This window comes from Salvelinus fontinalis, chromosome 9 (assembly GCF_029448725.1).
Source record: "Salvelinus fontinalis isolate EN_2023a chromosome 9, ASM2944872v1, whole genome shotgun sequence".
NCBI lineage: Eukaryota > Metazoa > Chordata > Actinopteri > Salmoniformes > Salmonidae > Salvelinus > Salvelinus fontinalis.
The window spans coordinates 30,843,724-30,867,670 of record NC_074673.1 but is presented as its reverse complement, the minus strand read 5'-3'; the positions used below and the strand labels follow the sequence as shown (position 1 = coordinate 30,867,670).

Here is a 23,947-nt window from a genome sequence, read left to right as displayed (position 1 = left end):
AGACAGGCGCAGGAATACACAGAAGGGGTTTTTAATACACCCAAAACAAACACGTATACAACAACACTTGGCTGTACCCAAACAAAAGAGTGAGGGTAAACCTTGTTGAACGACACGGGACAATACCCGTAATACACTATATATATAGCACACAGCACAGCACCAACGCATAGGTACTCACACCACTAACGGACATGGGAACAATAACCGGCAAAGACAGAGGGAACAGAGGGCACATATATAACATACTAATCAGGGGAAATGGGGAACTGTGGGGGGGTGAAATTGGAGGGCTGGTGGCCTGGCGGTTGGGAGCTTGGGCTGGTGGCTGATGTATCGCTGGTTCGGGTCCCCGTTTTTGACCTTGTGGGAGATCTGTCGACGTGCCCTTGAGCAGAGCGTTGACCCTGGTTGCTTCTGTGTGTCGCTCTGGATGGGAGTCTGTTAAATAACTAATGTGATGTAGTTGTTGAGCGGCTTCACTGCAAGTATATTGTATGTTTTAAATATTCAATTAAAAAAATTACTGTATCCTAGTTTCTAGTAGTTTGTTTATACTGTAAGCATATAACGATTCTTCCATTGTTTCTATATTTAATATACTTAAAGCATTAACCTAGATAGGAGCTAGACCGTATGCATTCAAAAGGAAGTCTGTGATAGTGGTTGTTTCTGAACTCTACTTCATACTGGTGAAGTGGGTGTATCATATAGGCAGATGGGTGTATCATATAGGCAGGTGGGTGTATCATATAGGCAGATGGGTGTATCATATAGGCAGGTGGGTGTATCATATAGGCAGGTGGGTGTATCATATAGGCAGGTGGGTGTATCATATAGGCAGGTGGGTGTATCATATAGGCAGATGGGTGTATCATATAGGCAGGTGGGTGTATCATATAGGCAGGTGGGTGTATCATATAGGCAGGTGGGTGTATCATATAGGCAGGTGGGTGTATCATATAGGCAGGTGGGTGTATCATATAGGCAGATGGGTGTATCATATAGGCAGGTGGGTGTATCATATAGGCAGGTGGGTGTATCATATAGGCAGGTGGGTGTATCATATAGGCAGGTGGGTGTATCATATAGGCAGGTGGGTGTATCATATAGGCAGGTGGGTGTATCATATAGGCGTGATGAAACAACAACCTTTCTTAGACTTAATTGAAGAGTCACATTGTCACAAATGCATATATTTCATACTATTGTAATTTACTCCTATCAAAAGTAAAACATACTTTAATGTTTGGATGGTTAACTGAAGATGAGGATAATATTCAGCAACTATTTTTTCCATGGTTTCAGTTTCAAATAGGGTATTTAAGGGTATATAAGTTTGGATAGTAAACTGTGTATTGTAGGGATTCTAACCAGTTTCACAGTACAGTATTGTTGTTAACCCAGACTCTGTGTCCTCTCCAGCCTCTCCGTGGATGGATGCTCGGAAGACCCCCAGTAAGATCGACCTGTACGACGTACGCAGGAGACCCTGGTGAGGAACCTCTTTTCTCTCTCTCTCACACGCATGCATGCACACCAGAAACCAGATTCTCTATTCACAATACATGTGTATAAGAGTTCATAACCATTGTATGCACTGTGTTTATAACCTATGTGTGTACTGTGAGTATGTGTATAACCTCTGTGTGTATGTGCTGTGTGAAGGTACATTCAGGGAGCTGCCTCACCCAAGGACATGCTGATCCTAGTGGACGCGTGAGTCACAACACACACACTTCACTATTACACTAACTCACAGTAACACTATACCCTACTATCTAAACATAGTACAGTATACCAGAGTACTGTACCGCCCTGTTGTCTGGCTGACCGTAAGTCTTATTCTGTGGTTTGAATGAAACTGTCCATGTCTCAATAGGAGTGGCAGTGTGTCTGGTCTGACTCTGAAGCTGATCAGGACCTCTGTCGGTGAGATGCTGGAGACTCTGTCTGATGATGACTATGTCAACGTGGTCTATGTAAGTATATATACATTCATTCATTCATAGAGAGAGAGAGATGGGGGTGGTTGAGAAGTAATGAAATATAGATTTCTCCATTGTCGGGCTCTTTCTTTAAAACAGGCCAGTAATGAAATGCCCTCTGCTCAATCACAACTACCCAGTGTGGGATCAAACTACCCAGTACTCACAGGACCACTCAGTACACCAGCCCAAGAGTGCTACTCAGAGAACCATGTGAAATACTTATCCATCACTCTCTTTCCTCTCTCTCTTTATCTCTCAAAGATGAACTTCGATTACAATCAACTAGAATCAACTAGAGAACAATAGAACCCTGGTTGAACCCAATGGTTGACAACACCACTAATACGTTACTGCACCATGTCTACAGTAAGGCATTCTACAGTTGTGTTTACATACACACTGAGAAACCAGTTGTGGTCTCCAACACTGTGGTGATGTAAGGCTGGAGTATTGTTGATTTGGATCCCCATTAGCTTTTTCAGAAGCATCAGCTATTCTTCCTGGAGTCCACAAAAAACACACAACATGACAAGTAACAAAGCACTGATAGACAAGAACAGTCACACACATTTGTTATACAAAGATATACAAACAATACAACAACAAAAATAATGTGTGTGTTACAGTGTGTCTGTGTGGGTCCCCTCACAGTCCCGCCGTTCAATGATGTGTTTTCATTATCTGTTATTGGATTACCTTAAATCAACTGGTACAGATGGTGTCCTCCTAGTACCACATCATGAGCGCGTGCTCACACACACACACACACACACACACACACACACACACACACACACACACACACACACACACACACACACACACACACACACACACACACACACACACACACACACACACACACACACACACACACACACCATCCTCCTGTCCTCTGTCCTGTGGGTATTATAACCTGACACTAATTCATTCATCTCTAATATTACCAATGAATCCTTGTTCATTAACAGCAGCCTAGGGACTAAACTGACATTTGGACACACACACACCCCTAACGTTATTGGGTTGTCAGACTAATACAGATATCTTTGTCTTAGTGTGTGTGTTCAGCTCTTTTCTCTTGCCAGTTCAGTGTTGTTAGCTAGCCATTTGCAGATAGGCAGTCCTGTGGCCTAAGTGAACAGGGAAGCTGTACTGGAATTAGGGACTAGAGATTAGCTCTCTGCTCAGTGTAATCTGTAATCCAAATACAACCCATCTCTCTCTCTCTCACACACGCACACACACACACACACAGACACAGACACACACACACACTCACTGGGACTCAGCTAATAAGATCACAAGGGGAACAAGGGAATTACATACAAAAACACTGAAACACATTCATAATGGACATACAATATTATACAGTGTATATTCTGTATACTGAACAAAACTATAAACGCAACATGTAAAGTGTTGGTCCCATGTTTCATGAGCTGAAATAAAAGATCCCAGAAATGTTCCATATGCACAAAAAGCCTATTTCTCTCAAATGTTGTGCAAAAATGTATTACATCCCTGTTAGTGAGCATTTCTCCTTTGCCAAGATAATCCATCCACCTGACACGTGTGGCATATCAAGAAGCTGATTAAACAGCATGATCATTACACAGGTGCACCTTGTGCTAGGGACAATAAAAGGCCACTTTCACTTTTTTGTCACACAACACAATGCCACAGATGTCTCAAGTTTTGAAGGACGTGCAATAGGCATGCTGACTGCATGGATGTCCAGCAGAGATGTTGCCAGAGGATTGAATGTTCACTTCTCAACCATAAGCCGGCTCCAATGTCGTTTTAGAGAATTTGGCAGTACGTCCAACCGGCCTCACAACCGCAGACCACGTGTACCCATGTCAGCCCAGGACCTCCACATCCGGCTTCTTCACCTGCGGGATCGTCAAAGACCAGCCACCCAGACATCTGATGAAACTATGGGTTTGCACAACCAAAGAACTTCTGCACAAACTGTCAGAACCCTTCTAAGGGAAGCTCATCTGCGTGCTTGTCGTCCTCACCAGAGTTTTGACCTGACTGCAGTTCGGCGTCATCACCGACTTTAATGGACAAATGCTCACCTTCGATGGCCACTGGCACGCTGGAGAAGTGTGCTCTTCACGGATGAATCCCTGTTTCAACTGTATCAGGCAGATGGCAGACAGCGTGTATGGCCTCGTTTGGGCGAGCGGTTTTCTGATGTCTACGTTGTGAACAGAGTGCCCCATGGTGGTGGTGGGGTTATAGTATGGGCAGTCATAAGCTACGGACAACGAACACAATTGCATTTTAACGATGGCAATTTGAATGCACATCACCTCATGTTTCAGCATGATAATGCCTGGCCCCATGTTGCAAGATACTGACTGATTTTCTGACCCACGCCCGTACTTTTTAAAAAGTATCTGTGACCAACATATGCATATCATGTGAAATCCATAGATTAGGGTCTAATGAAGTAATTACATTGACTGATTTCCTTATATGAACTTATATAAGAAATATTGTTTCATGTTGTGTTTCTATTTTTGGTCTGTAAATATAGGAAAGGGGGTGGAGATGTGGGGGGAGAGTCTGGTTGAGAGATTGCCAAGAGTGTGCAAAGCTGTCAAGGCAAATGGTGGCTACTTTGAAGAATCTCAAATATAAAATATATTTTGTTAGATTTATTTAACACTTTTTTGGTTACTACATGACTCCATATGTGTTATTTCATAGTTTTGATGTCTTCACTATTATTTTACAATGTAGAAAATAGTAAAAATAAAGAAAAACCCTTAAATGAGTAGGTGTCCAAACTTTTGACTGGTACTGTATATGTACATTTTTGTCATTTAGCAGACGCTCTCTTGGAGTGCCAGATGGGCATGTTTGCACTTTTGGGACTATTCCATTGGTTCCATTCTGCCACACAATCTCAATTGAGCGCAGCTAAAGTCTCGGATAAACTACCCATGGAAATGTTCACATTTACATGAATACTTAGCATGCCCACTAAATTGTCTCATGCACTGGATAAGGCTATGAAGTATCTCCTAGCATGAATTAATTAGACATATATGGAGGAGAAATACTTTCTCATTTACACACCTCCTCTCTCTCATCCTCTCCCTTCCTCCATTCTTCCTCTTACTTCCTCTTTCTCTTCCTCCCACCCTTCTTCTCACCCTACTCTCTTCTCCTTTTAATAGATTAGGTGATTAAAGAGCACATTGTGGTGTGTGTGTGTGTGTGTGTGTGTGTGTCCATGCTGTCTCCTAAGCTCAGTCTTCATGTCAGGCAAGTGAAGCCTTGAAATTGCCTTCCAGTCTAAGTGGCGTCTCTGTCACTCAGTTAGAAACATCAATGTTGTCACACGAATGCAGATACATGCGCGCACACACACACACACACAAACACACATGCATGCACATACCCAGTCAGATTCTGCTAGTCTCCATGGATGCATGTATCTGCTGTCCCCATTCACTGATTAACAGGCATATTGATTGGTTCAGATCGATAGGTTGCAGCATTGTTTAGAAAGACAATACAGCCACAGCCAAGTACCATGGCTATTCTCTCTGCATAATATTATTACTGGAATCAAAACAGTAATAGTGTTTTGGTGTGTGTCAGTAAGTATGTCTTATATCTGTAGCCTCCCCCGTTCTAACAGGTACAATACCTCTACTCAGGTCTCAGAGCACTCAATCTGGAGCATCTGTTGATTTGGCTGCCAAGGTGTGTGTGTGTGTGTGTGTGTGTGTGTGTGTGTGTGTGTGTGTGTGTGTGTGTGTGTGTGTGTGTGTGTGTGTGTGTGTGTGTGTGTGTGTGTGTGTGTGTGTGTGTGTGTGTGTTATTTCCACTCTAATGAGAGTGTGCTAGTAGAGGGAGTCTTGTTTCCATGGTACCAGATCATGAAGTTGAGAGGATGCAGAGTAACTCGCAACACTTGATGAATGTGTCTGTTTACCACTGCATGATAGTAGTCATGGCCAGGTGTGTGTGTGCGCGCGTGCGTAAATGTCTAACCTCTATCTGTCTCCCTCTACCAGTTCAACACCAGGGTGAATAACACAGCGTGTTTTGACCACCTGGTCCAGGCCAACGTGAGGAATAAGAAGATCCTGAAGGATGCTGTTCAGAACGTCTCTGCTAAAGGCATCACCAACTACACCAAGGGATTTGAGTTTGCCTTCGAACAGCTCTATGCAGTAAGAGCCCCTATGCTCTGTTTAGAAGTATAACACAGTTGTTACACGTATGTATAATGACATCCCTTGCTCCAGCAGATTTACATTGAAGTTTCAGGAACATACTTCATGTAAAATGTACAAAGTGTCACTTGTGAGCTCTGCTCTTTGTCTTATGGTAGATTATGATGAGACACTGCCCTCTGCTGGTTATAGCGGGTATATCTCTACTTTCTAGCCCAGTGAGCAACAAGCTCCTGGGTGTGTAGGATTTTACTCCAGTCTTTTACTACCCTGATTTTAGTCATCAGCTACTCAGTAGTACCTTCCTAAGCACAATCAGGTGTGTTAGGATTGGCAACCCATGTTCTCTATATGGCGTGGTTTCTCTGTGCAGACTAACATCACTAGAGCCAACTGTAACAAGATCATCATGCTGTTCACTGATGGAGGAGAGGAGAGAGCGTCGGCCATACTGCAGAAATACAACGCTGACAAGAAGGTACAGTTTCAACACACACTACAATGTATAATCCACCTAGTCGGCGACCCATAGTAGTAAATATGGAAAGCAGGTCTGAATGATGAAGGGAAACAGAGTGATGGCTTGCTTGGATGTTGAGGAAGTATTATGTGTGCTGATCCTATGGTTTATACAGGTGGAGGCCAGATAATCACTACACTAACCCCCCCACACACACACACACACACACACACACACACACACACACACACACACACACACACACACACACACACACACACACACACACACACACACACACACACACACACACACACACACACACACACACACACACACAGACAGATCAGTCTCCGTTACTGTCAGTCATCCTCTCTAGCAGATATGAAGTGTGTGATGATAACTCTGCCAAAGCTGCTCTTTCTGCTCAGCACATGAAAGGAGACTGTGAGGATGGGAGGTAGAGAGAACATGGTAACACCATCCTCAGCCCTTCACAAACCAATCCCTGTGAACACTGTAACAGTAGTCCTTCCCAATAGGTAGAGTTGATATTCTATGGCCCATAATAGCCTCTCAGACACAGTACCTAAATATAGTTTTTAACTTCAATCACACACCTTCCAGTTCTATGTGGATGTGTCTTTAACAGATACACACGGCTCTGTGTTCTAGGTGCGTATCTTCACCTTCTCAGTGGGTCAACACAACTATGATAAAGGTCCAGTCCAGTGGATGGCCTGCGCTAATAAAGGTAGATACCATGTTGTTTGTTTGTGCTAAACATTAAGCACGGGTAGTTCTGTGTATCGCTTGAGTTTCCATGTTGGGTCTGCTTATGTAGATAGCTAATGTTCTGATCTTAGTCCATTGTCTGTTTCTCCCAGGATACTTCTATGAGATTCCCTCTATTGGAGCCATACGCATCAACACTCAGGTGATAATAAGCATTCTGCATGAACTTGTGTTTGTGTGTGTGTTTAATCTATTACCGATGTGTATGTGGTTGACTTTGTCTTAAACGTGTGTATCCGGCGGCAGGTAGCATAGCGATTAAGAATGTTGGGCCAGTAACCGAAAGCTGACTAGGTGAAAAATCTGTCGATGTGCCCTTGAGCAAGGCATTTAACCCAATTTGCTCCTGTATGTCGCTCTGGATAAGAGCTTGTGCTAAATGACTAAATTGTATTCAAAGCAGTGTATTTGTGTGTTGTAGGAGTACCTGGATGTCCTGGGCAGACCCATGGTTCTAGCTGACCAGCTGGCCAAGCAGGTCCAGTGGACTAATGTCTACCTTGATGCTCTGGTATCACATCACTTCTATCCCACAATGCACCTCACCAAAATCTACCTCCACGCTGGAGGTTTCTGAAACCCAATAACGATGACTTACATTTAGCTTTCTTTGTCTGTATGTGTTAGGAGCTAGGTCTGGTCATCACAGGAACCCTACCTGTCTTCAACAAGACCAAGTATAAAGATGAATCGGGTTTAGAGGTAATCCACACACGCAAGCAGGCACACACACACCAATTCTTTCTTAACATAATCCCATCCCAGCATTAGCCTCTAAGTCAACACAACTCTTACTATTCAATTGTAAATGAACATGTTGAACTCCCTGCATCTTTCCCTCTCAGATTCAGAACCAGTTGATCCTCGGGGTGATGGGGATTGACGTGTCACTAGATGACATCAAGAAGCTCACACCACGCTACACTGTGAGTGACACACACACTAACACACCAGAACAGTCCTTATTCTCCTACTTCAGTCTCAATGTTAAGGCCTTTTCTCACCAACTTTTGATCTTTTCGTCCAAATGCCGAAAAAATACAGATTCGGTTTTGGACACACTAAAACCATTCACAACAAGTCTGATTCGCTTTTCCCTCCAGACAGGCTTGGCCTATTTTAGGAAACTTTCTGAATGGACATAGAGAATTAGTGAACTTATACGCACACACACACACATCTAAAAGGACCCATCAATCAAAGCCACCTGAAGCATATCTCACTCAGACACATAAGCAAATCACATTTCTTCTTTCCCAAAACACGTAGTAAAAAACTTGCCTTAGCTTCAAATCCTTTCTGTAGGATATCAAAAACTAGCCTCCACTGTAGGATATCAAAAACTAGCCTCCACTGTAGGATATCAAAAACTAGCCTCCACTGTAGGATATCAAAAACTAGCCTCCACTGTAGGGTATCAAAAACTAGCCTCCACTGTAGGGTATCAAAAACTAGCCTCCACTGTAGGATATCAAAAACTACCCTCCACTGTAGGATATCAAAAACTAGCCTCCACTGTAGGATATCAAAAACTAGCCTCCACTGTAGGATATCAAAACTAGCCTCCACTGTAGGATATCAAAAACTAGCCTCCACTGTAGGGTATCAAAAACTAGCCTCCACTGTAGGATATCAAAAACTAGCCTCCACTGTAGGATATCAAAAACTAGCCTCCACTGTAGGATATCAAAAACTAGCCTCCACTGTAGGATATCAAAAACTAGCCTCCACTGTAGGATATCAAAACTAGCCTCCACTGTAGGATATCAAAAACTAGCCTCCACTGTAGGATATCAAAAACTAGCCTCCACTGTAGGATATCAAAAACTAGCCTCCACTGTAGGATATCAAAAACTCGCCTCCACTGTAGGATATCAAAAACTCGCCTCCACTGTAGGATATCAAAAACTCGCCTCCACTGTAGGATATCAAAAACTAGCCTCCACTGTAGGGTATCAAAAACTAGCCTCCACTGTAGGATATCAAAAACTAGCCTCCACTGTAGGGTATCAAAAACTAGCCTCCACTGTAGGATATCAAAAACTAGCCTCCACTGTAGGGTATCAAAAACTAGCCTCCACTGTAGGATAATGCAAAATCAATGTAGCTGATTTTATAAATTGACAAGGAACGTTTTAAGGGGGAGATATAGGCAGCTGTGATATAGGCTATATGAAGATGAAATTGACAGCCATTAGAAAATAGAAGCACGTAACCTGTCTATAGCCTAATGATCAGATGCATTTTAATGAAGCAGTGGGAGGTTATGTATTTTATTTGAGTGCTTTATCTAAATAGGCGGAGAGTTTTTTGTCTCTTTCTTTTAGGGTTGCCTATAGCACAGGTGGCCGCCTAGATTCACTTTAGCTGGCCTATAATATATAGCTATATTAACTTCTAACTTGCACAACTCTCTGTTTACGTCACTGTTCCGTTCTTGAGCAATTCACGCATCTCTGCTGGCAACTCCACTGGCTTATCTCTTCCCCCTCACAGCTCTTAAACGAGCAGCAATATAGTTTGAAACTTATTTTGAGCATTTAAAAAAAACAACAACGAATAAGCCTAGGCCTATTAGAGGAGAGAAGCATAGATCGATCCTCTTCGTTGCTGAATGGCTATAAAATAGGCTACATCAGCGTTTCCCAAACTAGGGATCACCTGATTTGAAAAAGGGGTTTTGAGAGAAACGTTGAAATAATAGAGCCGGGGTTACCTCGGTAACCTCCAGTAGCCCCTAGAAGAAGTTGTAATAAACGGAACTGTTTCTGTTTTCTACCTACAAATGTGTCTCTTTCTATTGAACCGTTTAAGCTACAAAATATTATGACCCCATCGCTGAAAGATAAGACTCTGAGACACGTATGGTTTCTGTTTCCTTCTACAAGCTGCGCAGGACTCGTTAGAACATAGTGGACGAGACCAGGCACAAAATCAGACTGGATGAAAAAGAACATCATCACTAGCTAGGGTCCCATCCAACTGGTGACCAATTTTCATACGAATATTCTAAAATCTGCATAAGGAATGCCATTTCCCACCAGTGGTGTTTCCACCAAATTGACTTGTTGCAGATAAAAACCAGTGTGTGCTGATGTAGTGCACATGCACACAACATGTACTTTTTCACATATGTTTTCATGCACCAAATAAAAATCTAAAGTTCAATGTGTTTCCATCGCATTTTCAGCTCTACTGAGCATCAAGATCACTGTGCACTTTCACCACCCTGTGAAGTTCATCGTAACATATTTTATCTGTAGCCGAATAAACTGCATGGTTTCCAGAGTCGTGGTGGTCGTTTCCTGAGTCGTGGTGGTCGTGGTGGGACCACACACCATCATCGCGTGCCTCCAAGTTTACTTCCATATGATGGTTACATTTATATTTGCGCATAAAGGTGTTTCCACCGCCATTTCTGGCATAATTAATTATACTGACAAAAAAAGATCTCACGATGTCGAACGAAAAAATGATCTGTCGGCATTTATAAAAGTGTACCTAAACTTCCTGTTTCCATTACAAGTATCGTGATATGTGTTGTATTTGGTCGCATAAAACTGTGGATGGAAATGTGGTTAATGATGATGTTCTTTTCTACACAGAATATCATATAAAAGTCTGATGACCTTCTGGACTTTCTAATACCTTTCTTATGCAGTTTAGTCACTTTAAAGCATACTTCCTTCAGATTGTAGTGTCAAAAGTATTGTACTTTCGGACTGATTTGTAATGGACTTTCATAGCCTCAATTTAAAAAAGTAAACATTGGCTGTTGATTATATCCGTTTTGGGGTTACGAAAACATTTTCATATCAAAATGTGGTCGTGGGCCAAAAAAGTTTGGGAACCCCTGCGATACATCATTGGCACTGAACATGGAATATTTCAATGGCGAGAGCGACGTGTATAGCTCTGGTGTGATGTAATCACATTGATTCAATTAATATGGTGCTACACTGATGCGTTGCAAACGAGAGAGAAAAAACAGGCAGAGAGCAATTGATTAATTAATTAATTCACACTATGAATCCACAGACCTGTCAGAGGCAGTTTCTCAGATAACAATTTATAATGGTCTACAGCTTATTTTGCAAGAAGAAGCACAAATGTAACCTGTTCCGAATAAATCATTTACGGAATGTGGCGTTATTTCACAATTGGTGTCAACGGCTTCATAAACAAGACGTGCTCGTATCATTTTCTTTTTGTCCAAATTATTTGCCTGAAAATAACAGACTTACTCTGACAGCCCTGCCCTCTATCATATGAACTCAATCATGTTTATGATCGATACTCTAATAACCCAGAACAGGGAGGTAGTGAGTACACATCCATGTTCCCTGTAGTGTACAAAATATGTCAACTGTCTCCTCCAACCCTCTCTGTTCCTCCACTCCTCAGATTGGACCTAATGGATATTATTTTGCCATCGACCCCAATGGATATGTACTGCTACACCCCAACCTCCAACCTAAGGTATGTACTATCCCTACCTCTTCTATTCTGTTACCACATGTCTTACAATCCCAACTCATTCGGAGGTGCTACTATGCTTGCTATTCATGTTCATATGAACCCACACATGATCGTAGCAGTATGTCTAACCACAGGCCACGATAATGCTCCTGAGCCACCTTTAGAGAAACACACTGCTCCTCCCTACAGTACCTCTTCTATTCCTCCCCTCTTTCCTCTCCTCCTCTACTGACCTCCTCCTCAACACCCCAGGACTTGACAGGCTGCAGAGAGCCATGTGTTGTCTAGGCCCGCAGGCTGTCTGTTGGGGCTTGTTGTGTTCAACAAGGCCTGGGTGGTGCTACACACATGTTAACATCTCATCCAACCACATCCTTAAAACACTAATCAACATGGACACACACTCATGGATCCAATCTATTCATACACACACATGCACTGGCACTTAACCCTAAGCAATGCACAGCATACACAGGGTGTTCATGTGTGTGTGTGTAAAGGCGTGCAGCCTCTTTCAAAGGGTACTGTTTCAAAGTGACTGGAGGTCTTGTACAGCGTTGTATAGGCTTCCTAAGGAGGAACCATGTGTGTGAGTGTGTCAGTCAGGGTTGGAAACAGTCTTCACGTCTGTTACAGAGAGGGGATCAGAGATCAATGCCATCAGAAGGCCTTGTTCTGACTAATGGGATTTTAACCATGCTGAAATATGCTACAGACACAACACTTTGTTGAAGGTTGCAACGGTTATGGTTTGAGTCCCGCCTGGCCACATACTGAATGTGTTAACGTGTATTCTATTTAGATAATAGTGCCTGGCCAATAAATTCATATTATCAAATGGAGATGTTGTCTCCTACTGAAATGCTCCCTGCATCTCTCTCATTATGTATCTGTTAGAAAAGGATCCGTAACCGCAAGACAAGACTCAATAAGCCGTATGCCATCACGCTCCATGAGGTGAGAGAGAGTAGGATAGATAGATAGTAGATGTGCTATAGTAGAACATATTATAGATGTAGACTAGTAACCCTTAGGGCTGGTCTTTAACTGTTAGATCGTTGAGTAGAGTGTGTGTGTCCAGTAAACTCTGCTAAAGTGATGGTACACTAAAATAGGACTCCTTGGATCAACGTAAGAAAATTACTTGACTGGTTACAAGTAAAGGAGTTATGTTTTCTCAGTTAAAAAATACTGCATTTGTTGAAACCAAATATATGATTCAATGTCAACTGTTTTATTTGATTTTTATCAATCCTATATTTTAAGTTGGAACATATTTCTTTCGGCACTCAACTTACTTTCCTCCTTTTGGTTGAACCTAATTAATAACAAATACAAACCAATATTTAATGTAAATACATCCCATGTTTTCATCTTGTTCCAAGTTCACTTTTTAATATGGAATTACCTATGCGTTACATGCAATTCAATTCATTATTTATATATCAAGAAATTGTGTTGGTTCAATAACATGAAATTATGTTTCTGAACATATTCTTTACACAAGACTTTCATATTAAGTAGCAACAATATCGTAACCAAGCATTGGATACCTTAACCTATAACACTTGTCAGGCTCTTCAGTATCGCATGCACTTATGGAAGTATCATTACAGACACTGGCACGTTTAAGTTTGAATAAGGAATACAACCGACCACATTTACTGTAATGACGTTCACTTTCACAGGTTGGCAAAAATACAACCTGAAAGCCACAGCCCAATAAGGCACGCCTCCAACTCTTCTGATAGGCTGCCACCACTACATTACCACTACATTGCCCCCCCCCCCCCCAACTGCTATTTGATTTCAGATCAATTGAATAGAAAAGGTTGAACGAACCAAAGCGTAATTTTCAATCATTCCAATCAGTGTTAAATAAGTTTTATGTACATTCTTTATTTGAATATTTATAAAATTCACATTGTTATGTCTGGTAACACATTTGTATTTCCTTGAATCCAACCCCATTACATGCACTAAATGGATGTGGGTGGAGCAATGTCTACTTAAGGGTGCAAATTACAAGCACTCACAAAAGCTCTGACGAAGGCCTTGAGGCCGATACGTAAAGCTTAATAATAAATAGTGATACTAGCCAGAGCAGTGTGCAGGTTTCTCTTTTCCTTCATCAATTTTATTGTTACAATGCGCCTGCAACCAAGATGGCTCAGATGTGAGAGAGCCTCTTGATTTTTGAATCATTCCAAGCAGTTAACACACTTCAGATGAACAGTAGCGTCGTCAGTGTTTTCCTGCTGCTGTTGTAGTCTTAGAGCAGCCATACTCAGTGGTGGAATAGAAGGTAATAGTGACTAGTTGTTATTAGTCAAGTTAAGTAGATGGTCACATAATTCGCTAAATGTTTCACACTGTTTATTTGACTCTTTCATATGTTCTGTTAAACTGTTTCTTTTCTCTAAGCCATCTGTCATGTTGTCATTATGTTGTGTCATTGTCTAGAAGTTTGGGTGTATGCACCTGTGTGTGAGAGAGGGAGATGGAGAGAAGGGTAGGTCCTAGAGGGAGGGAGGGAGGGAGATGGAGAGAAGGGTAGGTCCTAGAGGGAGGGAGGGAGGGAGGGAGAAGGATAGGTCTTAGAGGGAGGGAGGGAGGGAGAAGGGTAGGTCCTAGAGGGAGGGAGGGAGGGAGAAGGGTAGGTCCTAGAGGGAGAGAGGGAGAAGGGTAGGTCCTAGAGGGAGGGAGGGAGGGAGAAGGGTAGGTCCTAGAGGGAGAGAGGGAGAAGGGTAGGTCCTAGAGGGAGAGAGGGAGAAGGGTAGGTCCTAGAGGGAGAGAGGGAGAAGGGTAGGTCCTAGAGGGAGGGAGGGAGAACGATAGGTCCTAGAGGGAAGGAGGATGGAGGGAGAAGGGTAGGTCCTAGAGGGAGAGAGGGAGAAGGGTAGGTCCTAGAGGGAGGGAGGGAGAAGGGTAGGTCCTAGAGGGAAGGAGGATGGAGGGAGGGAGGGAGAAGGGTAGGTCCTAGAGGGAGGGAAGGAGAAGGGTAGGTCCTAGAGGGAGGGAGGGAGAAGGGTAGGTCCTAGAGGGAGGGAGGGAGAAGGGTAGGTCCTAGAGGGAGGGAGGGAGAAGGGTAGGTCCTAGAGGGAGGGAGGGAGGGAGAAGGGTAGGTCCTAGAGGGAGGGAGGGAGGGAGGGAGGGAGGGAGAAGGGTAGGTCCTAGAGGGAGGGAGGGAGAAGGGTAGGTCCTAGAGGGAGGGAGGGAGAAGGGTAGGTCCTAGAGGGAGGGAGGGAGGGAGAACGGTAGGTCCTAGCGGGAGAGACAGAGAAGGGTAGGTCCTAGAGGGAGGGAGGGAGAAGGGTAGGTCCTAGAGGGAAGGAGGATGGAGGGAGGGAGGGAGAAGGGTAGGTCCTAGAGGGAGGGAGGGAGAAGGGTAGGTCCTAGAGGGAGGGAGGGAGGGAGAAGGGTAGGTCCTAGAGGGAGAGGGGGAGAAGGGTAGGTCCTAGAGGGACAGAGGGAGAGAGAAAGACTGAACTAACACATGATGACATGACCAGGTTACAGCAGGTCCCTTCCTAGTACTGCTACTGGTTAGTCTTTCTCACTGGGACTTGATGGATCAATTCATAAAACTGTATGAATCCTTCTGTGCACTATTGTCATGAATTCCTATTTATACTCAAATCATACACTTGCTTTGTAAATCATGTCCATAATCCCTCTGGTACATCACTGTAAAGCATTCCAGTGAAAGGGCATGGTCAATCTTACTGTGTATGATATGTTTGCGTGTGCATGTGTGATCAGAGAAACAGAGGGAGGTGTGAATATGGAGGGTGACCTTGGACTCTTTGAACACATTCTCTCTTTTCTCTCTTGCTCTTGTGTTTCGGTCTGCGTGTTATTTGTGGTTGAATAGAAAACCCATTTCGTATTCATCACACAAATCCCTCGCTACGTTTGGAGTTGGATTCTGATCTCTCTCCCCCACCCACTCACTTTGCCACTCTTTCTTTCTTTCATTCATTCTTTCTTTCTCTGTATATTATAGTTTCATCCTCTCTCCTTCATTTGACTGTTTATTTAATGTGCTTATATTTTCTGTATCATCTTATGGCCTCTAACTATTTATTTGATTTGATTTTTTTCATGCTGAGATCCTCTTCATCATCCTCCACTGTTCCGTCTTTCTTTTCTCTCTTCATCCAATGTAAGGTTCATTTAATCATCATCATCACAGTGTGTTTATGTAGCTTTTGCAGAAACTAAATCCATATGAACCTTCTAAAATGTGTATACAGTCTAAAGGTAGAGCAGCGTTGCTAGGAGACAGAGTATCAGGTTCCATCCATTTACTGGTGCTTTAACAGAGTAGTTCTGGATTACTGCTGCTACTTTATAACATTAGAAAGTCCCTGATATGCACTGAGGGTTTAACTACTGACATTAACACAGTCTACAGTTAGTCTGTATCAAACACACACACACACACACACAAGCAGGCACCCACGCTACACACACACGGACTCAACCATCACGCATGCATGCAACACACACACACACACACAAACACACACACACACACACACACGCTGGAGTATTCCGGTCAGTTGGTTCTCAGCTGTATAAACTAGGCTCTTTGTCTGAATGTACAGTATATACTATAGAACACAATAACACGATAGGGTAAGGAGCAGTGTTTTACTCTATGGCCTGAAGCCATGCTAAGAACCCATGACTGAAACACTACACAGTCTACTGGGTTTCCCAACTGGCGGCGATGATTTTATTTGGCCTCCCAAGATTTCTCAGCAAGTTTTTATTTTTTACATTTTCATTGTTGGTTATGAAAGACTGTAAATACACCAGGAAATGAGCTCCAACTGATTTTTATTAAGGAAACCTGTTCCCATGTATTCCCACGCAAAATAGAGAGACGTGATCGTATACAAATGTAAGCAATGTCTGAAATGTATATGTTTTAGTCAAATATATCTGTTTGGGCTTCTTGACGTCAATTTGCAGTCTACAAATTATTAGTAATTATGTTCCAGCCCCCCGACCATCCGCTCCAGAAAAATAATCCTGCAGCTGAATCTAGTTGATGATCCCTGGTCTACTGCGTTTCATTACAACTCGCTGTAACAACTCAACATGCATCAGGGGGACCGATATCAAACAAGTCATGCTATTGAATATACAAGAATGAGACTGTGTGTGTGTGTGTGTGTGTGTGTGTGTGTGTGTGTGTGTGTGTGTGTGTGTGTGTGTGTGTGTGTGTGTGTGTGTGTGTGTGTGTGTGTGTGTGTGTGTGTGTGTGTGTGTGTGTGTGTGTGTGTGTGTGTGTGTGTGTGTGTGTGTGTGTGTGTGTGTCTGTGTCTGTGTGTGTGTGTGTGTGTCGTGGTAACTCATCCACTAGACTAAACACTCACATCTCCTCAGAATCCTAAATTCCAGGAGCCTGTCACTCTGGACTTCCTCGATGCTGAACTGGAGAACGACATCAAAGTCCAGGTAAACACACACACAGGTGTTAGTTGTGTCCTGTCTCCTACTAAAGTTAATTGAGTGTGATTTATACAGTGACTGGCTGTAAATGAGAGGACATGTTTACAGAAGCAGTGGATACCCCACTCTGTCTGTCTCTCCCTCTCCTTTCATCCTGCTTCTATCATATACACAGACACTCCAAGAGGGAGGTTCAGCATATAGAAGTGCTACCGATCTCCTTGTTGTTATTCCTCTCTTTCTCTCTCGCTGGTGTACAGATGTGCACTGTGTTTTAGAGAGAGAACGGTTGTGAGATCAGACCCTGTAACCATTCACACATTTGACAGGGGGTACAGTTGAAGAAGATATCTTTGTATATTTATTTTATCTTTCACACACAAAAGCATGCATGCATTATCTCTCTCTCTCTCTCTCTCTCTCTCTCTCTCTCTCTCTGTCTCTCTCGCTCTCTGTCTCTCTGTCTCTCTGTCTCGCTCTCTCTGTGTGTGTGTGAGTAGATCAGGAGAATGATGATAGATGGGAACCCAGGTGAAGAGACCATAGATACTCTAGTTAAAACTCAGGATGAGGTGAGATCAGCACCAATGAAAGACACATAATAGTACTAATTCTCACTTACACATCTCCTAGTGACATCAGTGCATGATTTAGGTTGAAGTAAGTTACGTGTAGTTTACGATTTAGGATTATGACTGTTTTAACACCTCTGTATGTTCGCTGACAGAGATACATCGACAGAGGAGTAAGGACGTACACCTGGGCTCAGGTCAATGGAACAGACTACAGGTAGGCAAGAGGACTGAAAGATGTTGACCCAGTCCAGAAACAGCCTTTAACCCTTAGCCATATCTCCTGGAAACGTGTAGTGATCTGAAAGGATTGGATAGGTTGCTGTAACATCACAGTGGTCTCACATCTCTACTTCATGAATATAATCAGGTCTGGTCAGTAGGGGGCACTCTCTGTGCATCTCCATCACAGTAAAACCCTTTTCTCAACTACTGAAATGTGTGTAAATGCAGATGTTCAGTGTCCTGTCACCTTGTGGATGGAACATGTTTTTCCAAGCATCGCCTTCAGTGTGTCAACAGAGAAAGGACAGGGTCCTGTATAATGACAAGACCTTTATTTCCCCAGCTTGGCCCTGGTCCTGCCTACCTACAGTGAACACTACTTACAGGCCAAACTGGGAGACACCATCAGACAGGCCATGGGTGAGAACACACACACACACACAGGCATGCAGCCACAAAAGAAACACACCACAGCAACTTTGCTCTCTCAAATCAGTGAGTTTTGCCAAACTTCGTCCTTTGTAGTGTGGCCCCATGGTCCAGTCGGCTGACGTCTCTCTCTCTCTCTCTCTCTCTTCACCGTACTCTTCCTCTCCATCACCCTCTCCCAGATCACATATTCCCCTCTCTTCTTCCCTCCCTCCATCAGCTCTGATGCACTCCACCCCCTCTCCTTGTTCTTTCTCTTCCTCTTTTCCATCTCTTGTTCCTCTGTTCCTTTTCTTTGAATCTGAGGGCAGAGGAGGCATGTTACCTTACACAGCCTGCCTGTCTGCACCTCTTTCTCTACCCAGACCTGGTTAATCACTACTCATAGAGGCTTTATCACATGGTTCCTGTACTGTACCTCTGATGTACAAGATAAATCCACCTCTACAAACTATCCAATTTTCTTGACTTTAATGTTCCCCTCATGTCCTCCCTCTATCTGCCCCTTCATGGGATCCGTACAGCTCCATGGGGCAAGTAGTCTATTTCCTGGTGTATAACTCACTGTTCCTTATGTGTCGTCCAGTCTCTGCATGATCATGTATCTGTGTTTGCATGATGAAGTATATTAATTCTACACAGTGACAGAGCGAAACAAAAGGAGGTGAAACGAGATGGAAAGTAAGAAGGGAAAAGGAATGTCAAATCTGTATTGACAGAGAGTAAACGAGAGAACAGCTGAGGTCCATGTGATTCCTACCCTTCCCAGTCCTTACATGAGATGTTCTGAAATCTGCCTGTCATGTTTTACATGCTATTGAAATGCTTTGATTATGCACCAGATAATCATGAACCTTTTCATACTGAACCATCAGTAAACGGTTCCACAGACTGCTGGCATGACTGTATCAATTTAATGATGTTTTTCTCGTGATGTCTTCTTTTAAGGGATTGATTGATGGACATTGATGTCTTTATGAGTGTAGGAACTCTATTGGAAAGAACATAGTGAAATCCAAAGCCAAATCCTGTCACATGGAATAATAGGAGAGACAGATACTGGAGGAACTGAGGATGTCTCTGTGAACGTACTGTACTTTATTGCATGTCTCTGCATGGTAGCACCTCTCTGTTTGGATAGCGTGGTTGTTTTAGATCACATTTCCCTTCTTTTTAAGACTTCTTATATTGCTGTAATATGAATTTGATAAGACATCCCAATGGTTCTGTTTTCTCTCTTTCTTTCTCTCTCTCTATCTCCTTCCTTTCCCCCCTCCCCTCTCTCTTTCTCTCCCGCTCCCTCCCTCTCTCTCTCTCTATCTGGGGTCACTACAGGGCAGAAGGGCAAGTATTCCTCTTCCCCTTGTTTGCATGTTCCATCACTTCAGTTTCACTCCACACCTTTTCTCCCTGTCTATCCGGCACCTCATATACAATTGAAGTCGGAAGTTCACATTCAGCAGTGTTCTAGATAAGGCCTGCCAGTGGGTTAATGGACAACAGTAAGGCCTGACAGTGAGTTAATGGACAGCAGTGTTCTAGATAAGGCCTGACAGTGTGTTAATGGACAGCAGTAAGGCCTGACAGTGAGTTAATGGACAGCAGTGTTCTAGATAATGCCTGCCAGTGAGTTAATGGACAGCAGTGTTCTAGATAATGCCTGCCAGTGGGTTAATGGACAGCAGTAAGGCCTGACAGTGAGTTAATGGACAGCAGTGTACTAGATAAGGCCTGACAGTGAGTTAATGAACAGCAGTGTTCTAGATAAGGCCTGCCAGTGAATTAATGGATAGTAGTGTTCTAGATAAGGCCTGTCCGTGAGTTAATGGACAACAGTAAGGCCTGACAGTGAGTTAATGGATAGCAGTATTCTCAATAAGGCCTGACAGTGAGTTAAGGCCTGCCAGTGAGTTAATGGACAGCAGTGTTCTAGATAATGCCTGCCAGTGAGTTAATGGACAGCAGTGTTCTAGATAATGCCTGTCAGTGGGTTAATGGTCAGCAGTAAGGCCTGACAGTGAGTTAATGGACAGCAGTGTTCTAGATAAGGCCTGCCAGTGAGTTAATGGACAACAGTAAGGCCTGACAGTGAGTTAATGGACAGCAATGTTCTAGATAATGCCTGCCAGTGGGTTAATGGACAGCAGTGTTCTAGATAAGGCCTGCCAGTGAGTTAATGGATAGCAGTGTTCTAGATAAGGCCTGCCCGTGAGTTAATAGACAACAGTACGGCCTGACAGTGAGTTAATGGATAGCAGTATTCTCGATAAGGCCTGACAGTGAGTTAATGGACAGCAGTTTTCTAGATAAGGCCTGACAGTGAGTTAATGGACAGCAGTGTTCTAGATAAGGCATACCAGTGGGTTAATGGACAACAGTAAGGCCTGACAGTGAGTTAATGGATAGCAGTGTTCTAGATAAGGCCTGCCAGTGAGTTAATGGACAGCAGTAAGGCCTGTCAGTGAGTTAATGGACAGCAGTGTTCTAGATAAGGCCTGCCAGTGAGTTAATGGACAGCAGTGTTCTAGATAATGCCTGACAGTGGGTTAATGGACAGCAGTAAGGCCTGACAGTGAGTTAATGGACAGCAGTGTTCTAGATAAGGCCTGCCAGTGAGTTAATGGACAGCAGTGTTCTAGATAATGCCTGCCAGTGGGTTAATGGACAGCAGTAAGGCCTGACAGTGAGTTAATGGACAGCAGTGTTCTAGATAATGCCTGACAGTGGGTTAGTGGACAGCAGTAAGGCCTGACAGTGAGTTAATGGACAGCAGTGTTCTAGATAAGGCCTGTCAGTGGGTTAATGGACAGCAGTAAGGCCTGACAGTGAGTTAATGGACAGCAGTGTTCTAGATAAGGCCTGTCAGTGGGTTAATGGACAGCAGTAGGGCCTGACAGTGAGTTAATGGACAGCAGTGTTCTAGATAAGGCCTGACAGTAGGTTAATGGATAGCAGTGTTCTAGATAAGGCCTGTCAGTGAGTTAATGGATAGAAGTGTTCTAGATAAGGCCTGCCAGTGAGTTAATGGATAGCAGTGGTCTAGATAAGGCCTGTCAGTGAGTTAATGGACAGCAGTGTTCTAGATAAGGCCTGCCAGTGAGTTAATGGACAGCAGTGTTCTAGATAATGCCTGACAGTGGGTTAATGGAAAGCTGCAAGGCCTGACAGTGAGTTAATGGACAGCAGTGTTCTAGATAAGGCCTGCCAGTGAGTTAATGGACAGCAGTGTTCTAGATAAGGCCTGTCAGTGAGTTATTGGACAGCAGTGTTCTAGATAATGCCTGACAGTGGGTTAATGGACAGCAGTAAGGCCTGACAGTGAGTTAATGGACAGCAGTGTTCTAGATAAGGCCTGACAGTGAGTTAATGGACAGCAGTGTTCTAGATAATGCCTGTCAGTGGGTTAATGGACAGCAGTAAGGCCTGACAGTGAGTAATGGACAGCAGTGTTCTAGATAAGGCCTGACAGTGAGTTATTGGACAGCAGTGTTCTAGATAATGCCTGACAGTGGGTTAATGGACAGCAGTAAGGCCTGACAGTGAGTTAATGGACATCAGTGTTCTAGATAAGGCCTGACAGTGAGTTAATGGACAGCAGTGTTCTAGATAATGCCTGACAGTGGGTTAATGGACAGCAGTAAGGCCTGACAGTTACTTAATGGACAGCAGTATTCTAGATAAGGATTGTCAGTGGGTTAATGGACAGCAATAAGGCCTGACAGTGAGTTAATGGACAGCAGTGTTCTAGATAAGGCCTGTCAGTGGGTTAATGGACAGCAGTAAGGCCTGACGGTGAGTTAATGGACAGCAGTGTTCTAGATAAGGCCTGACAGTAGGTTAATGGATATCAGTGTTCTAGATAAGGCCTGTCAGTGAGTTAATGGATAGCAGTGTTCTAGATAAGGCCTGTCAGTGAGTTAATGGATAGCAGTGGTCTAGATTAGGCCTGTCAGTGAGTTAATGGACAGCAGTGTTCTAGATAAGGCCTGCCAGTGGGTTAATGGACATTAGTAAGGCCTGACAGTGAGTTAATGGACAGCAGTGTTCTAGATAATGCCTGACAGTGGGTTAATGGGCAGCAGTAAGGCCTGACAGTGAGTTAATGGACAGCAGTGTTCTAGATAAGGCCTGACAGTGATTTAATGGACAGCAGTGTTCTACATAATGCCTGACAGTGGGTTAATGGACAGCAGTAAGGCCTGACAGTGAGTTAATGGACAGCAGTGTTCTAGATAAGGCCTGTCAGTGGGTTAATGGACAGCAGTGTTCTAGATAAGGCCTGACAGTGGGTTTATGGGTAGCAGTGTTCTAGATAAGGCCTGTCAGTGAGTTAATGGACAGCAGTAAGGCCTGACAGTGAGTTAATGGACAGCAGTGTTCTAGATAATGCCTGACAGTGGGTTAGTGGACAGCAGTAAGGCCTGACAGTGAGTTAATGGACAGCAGTGTTCTAGATAAGGCCTGACAGTGAGTTAATGGACAGCAGTGTTCTAGATAATGCCTGACAGTGGGTTAATGGACAGCAGTAAGGCCTGACAGTGAGTTAATGGACAGCAGTGTTCTAGATAAGGCCTGTCAGTGGGTTAATGGAAAGCAGTAAGGCCTGACAGTGAGTTAATGGACAGCAGTGTTCTAGATAAGGCCTGACAGTAGGTTAATGGATAGCAGTGTTCTAGATAAGGCCTGTCAGTAAATTAATGGACAGCAGTAAGGCATGCCAGTGAGTTAATGGATAGCAGTGTTCTAGATAAGGCCTGCCAGTGAGTTAATGGATAGCAGTGGTCTAGATGAGGCCTGTCAGTGAGTTAATGGACAGCAGCAAGGCCTGACAGTGAGTTAATGGACAGCAGTGTTCTAGATAAGGCCTGCAAGTGAGTTAATGGACAGCAGTGTTCTAGATAAGGCCTGTCAGTGAGTTATTGGACAGCAGTGTTCTAGATAATGCCTGACAGTGGGTTAATGGACAGCAGTAAGGCCTGACAGTGAGTTAATGGACAGTGTTCTAGATAAGGCCTGACAGTGAGTTAATGGACAGCAGTGTTCTAGATAATGCCTGTCAGTGGGTTAATGGACAGCAGTAAGGCCTGACAGTGAGTAATGGACAGCAGTGTTCTAGATAAGGCCTGACAGTGAGTTATTGGACAGCAGTGTTCTAGATAATGCCCGACAGTGGGTTAATGGACAGCAGTAAGGCCTGACAGTGAGTTAATGGACATCAGTGTTCTAGATAAGCCCTGACAGTGAGTTAATGGACAGCAGTGTTCTAGATAATGCCTGACAGTGGGTTAATGGACAGCAGTAAGGCCTGACAGTTACTTAATGGACAGCAGT

At 43.5% G+C, this 23,947-nt stretch overlaps 1 protein-coding gene across 1 annotated transcript in view; it reads left to right on the top strand.

Moving 5' to 3' along the window:
• LOC129862417 (voltage-dependent calcium channel subunit alpha-2/delta-1-like) overlaps nucleotides 1–23,947 on the top strand; it is a 123,884-nt gene that overhangs the window by 77,386 nt on the left and 22,551 nt on the right. Inside the window, exons 8-22 of the mRNA XM_055934078.1 lie at nucleotides 1,426–1,495; nucleotides 1,669–1,719; nucleotides 1,883–1,982; nucleotides 6,032–6,190; nucleotides 6,567–6,671; nucleotides 7,329–7,407; nucleotides 7,541–7,590; nucleotides 7,870–7,959; nucleotides 8,076–8,150; nucleotides 8,294–8,374; nucleotides 11,853–11,927; nucleotides 17,325–17,396; nucleotides 17,891–17,962; nucleotides 18,118–18,179; nucleotides 18,531–18,607. Coding sequence (XP_055790053.1) covers nucleotides 1,426–1,495; nucleotides 1,669–1,719; nucleotides 1,883–1,982; nucleotides 6,032–6,190; nucleotides 6,567–6,671; nucleotides 7,329–7,407; nucleotides 7,541–7,590; nucleotides 7,870–7,959; nucleotides 8,076–8,150; nucleotides 8,294–8,374; nucleotides 11,853–11,927; nucleotides 17,325–17,396; nucleotides 17,891–17,962; nucleotides 18,118–18,179; nucleotides 18,531–18,607 — 1,218 coding nt within the window. The remainder of the gene's footprint in view (nucleotides 1–1,425; nucleotides 1,496–1,668; nucleotides 1,720–1,882; nucleotides 1,983–6,031; nucleotides 6,191–6,566; nucleotides 6,672–7,328; nucleotides 7,408–7,540; nucleotides 7,591–7,869; nucleotides 7,960–8,075; nucleotides 8,151–8,293; nucleotides 8,375–11,852; nucleotides 11,928–17,324; nucleotides 17,397–17,890; nucleotides 17,963–18,117; nucleotides 18,180–18,530; nucleotides 18,608–23,947) is intronic.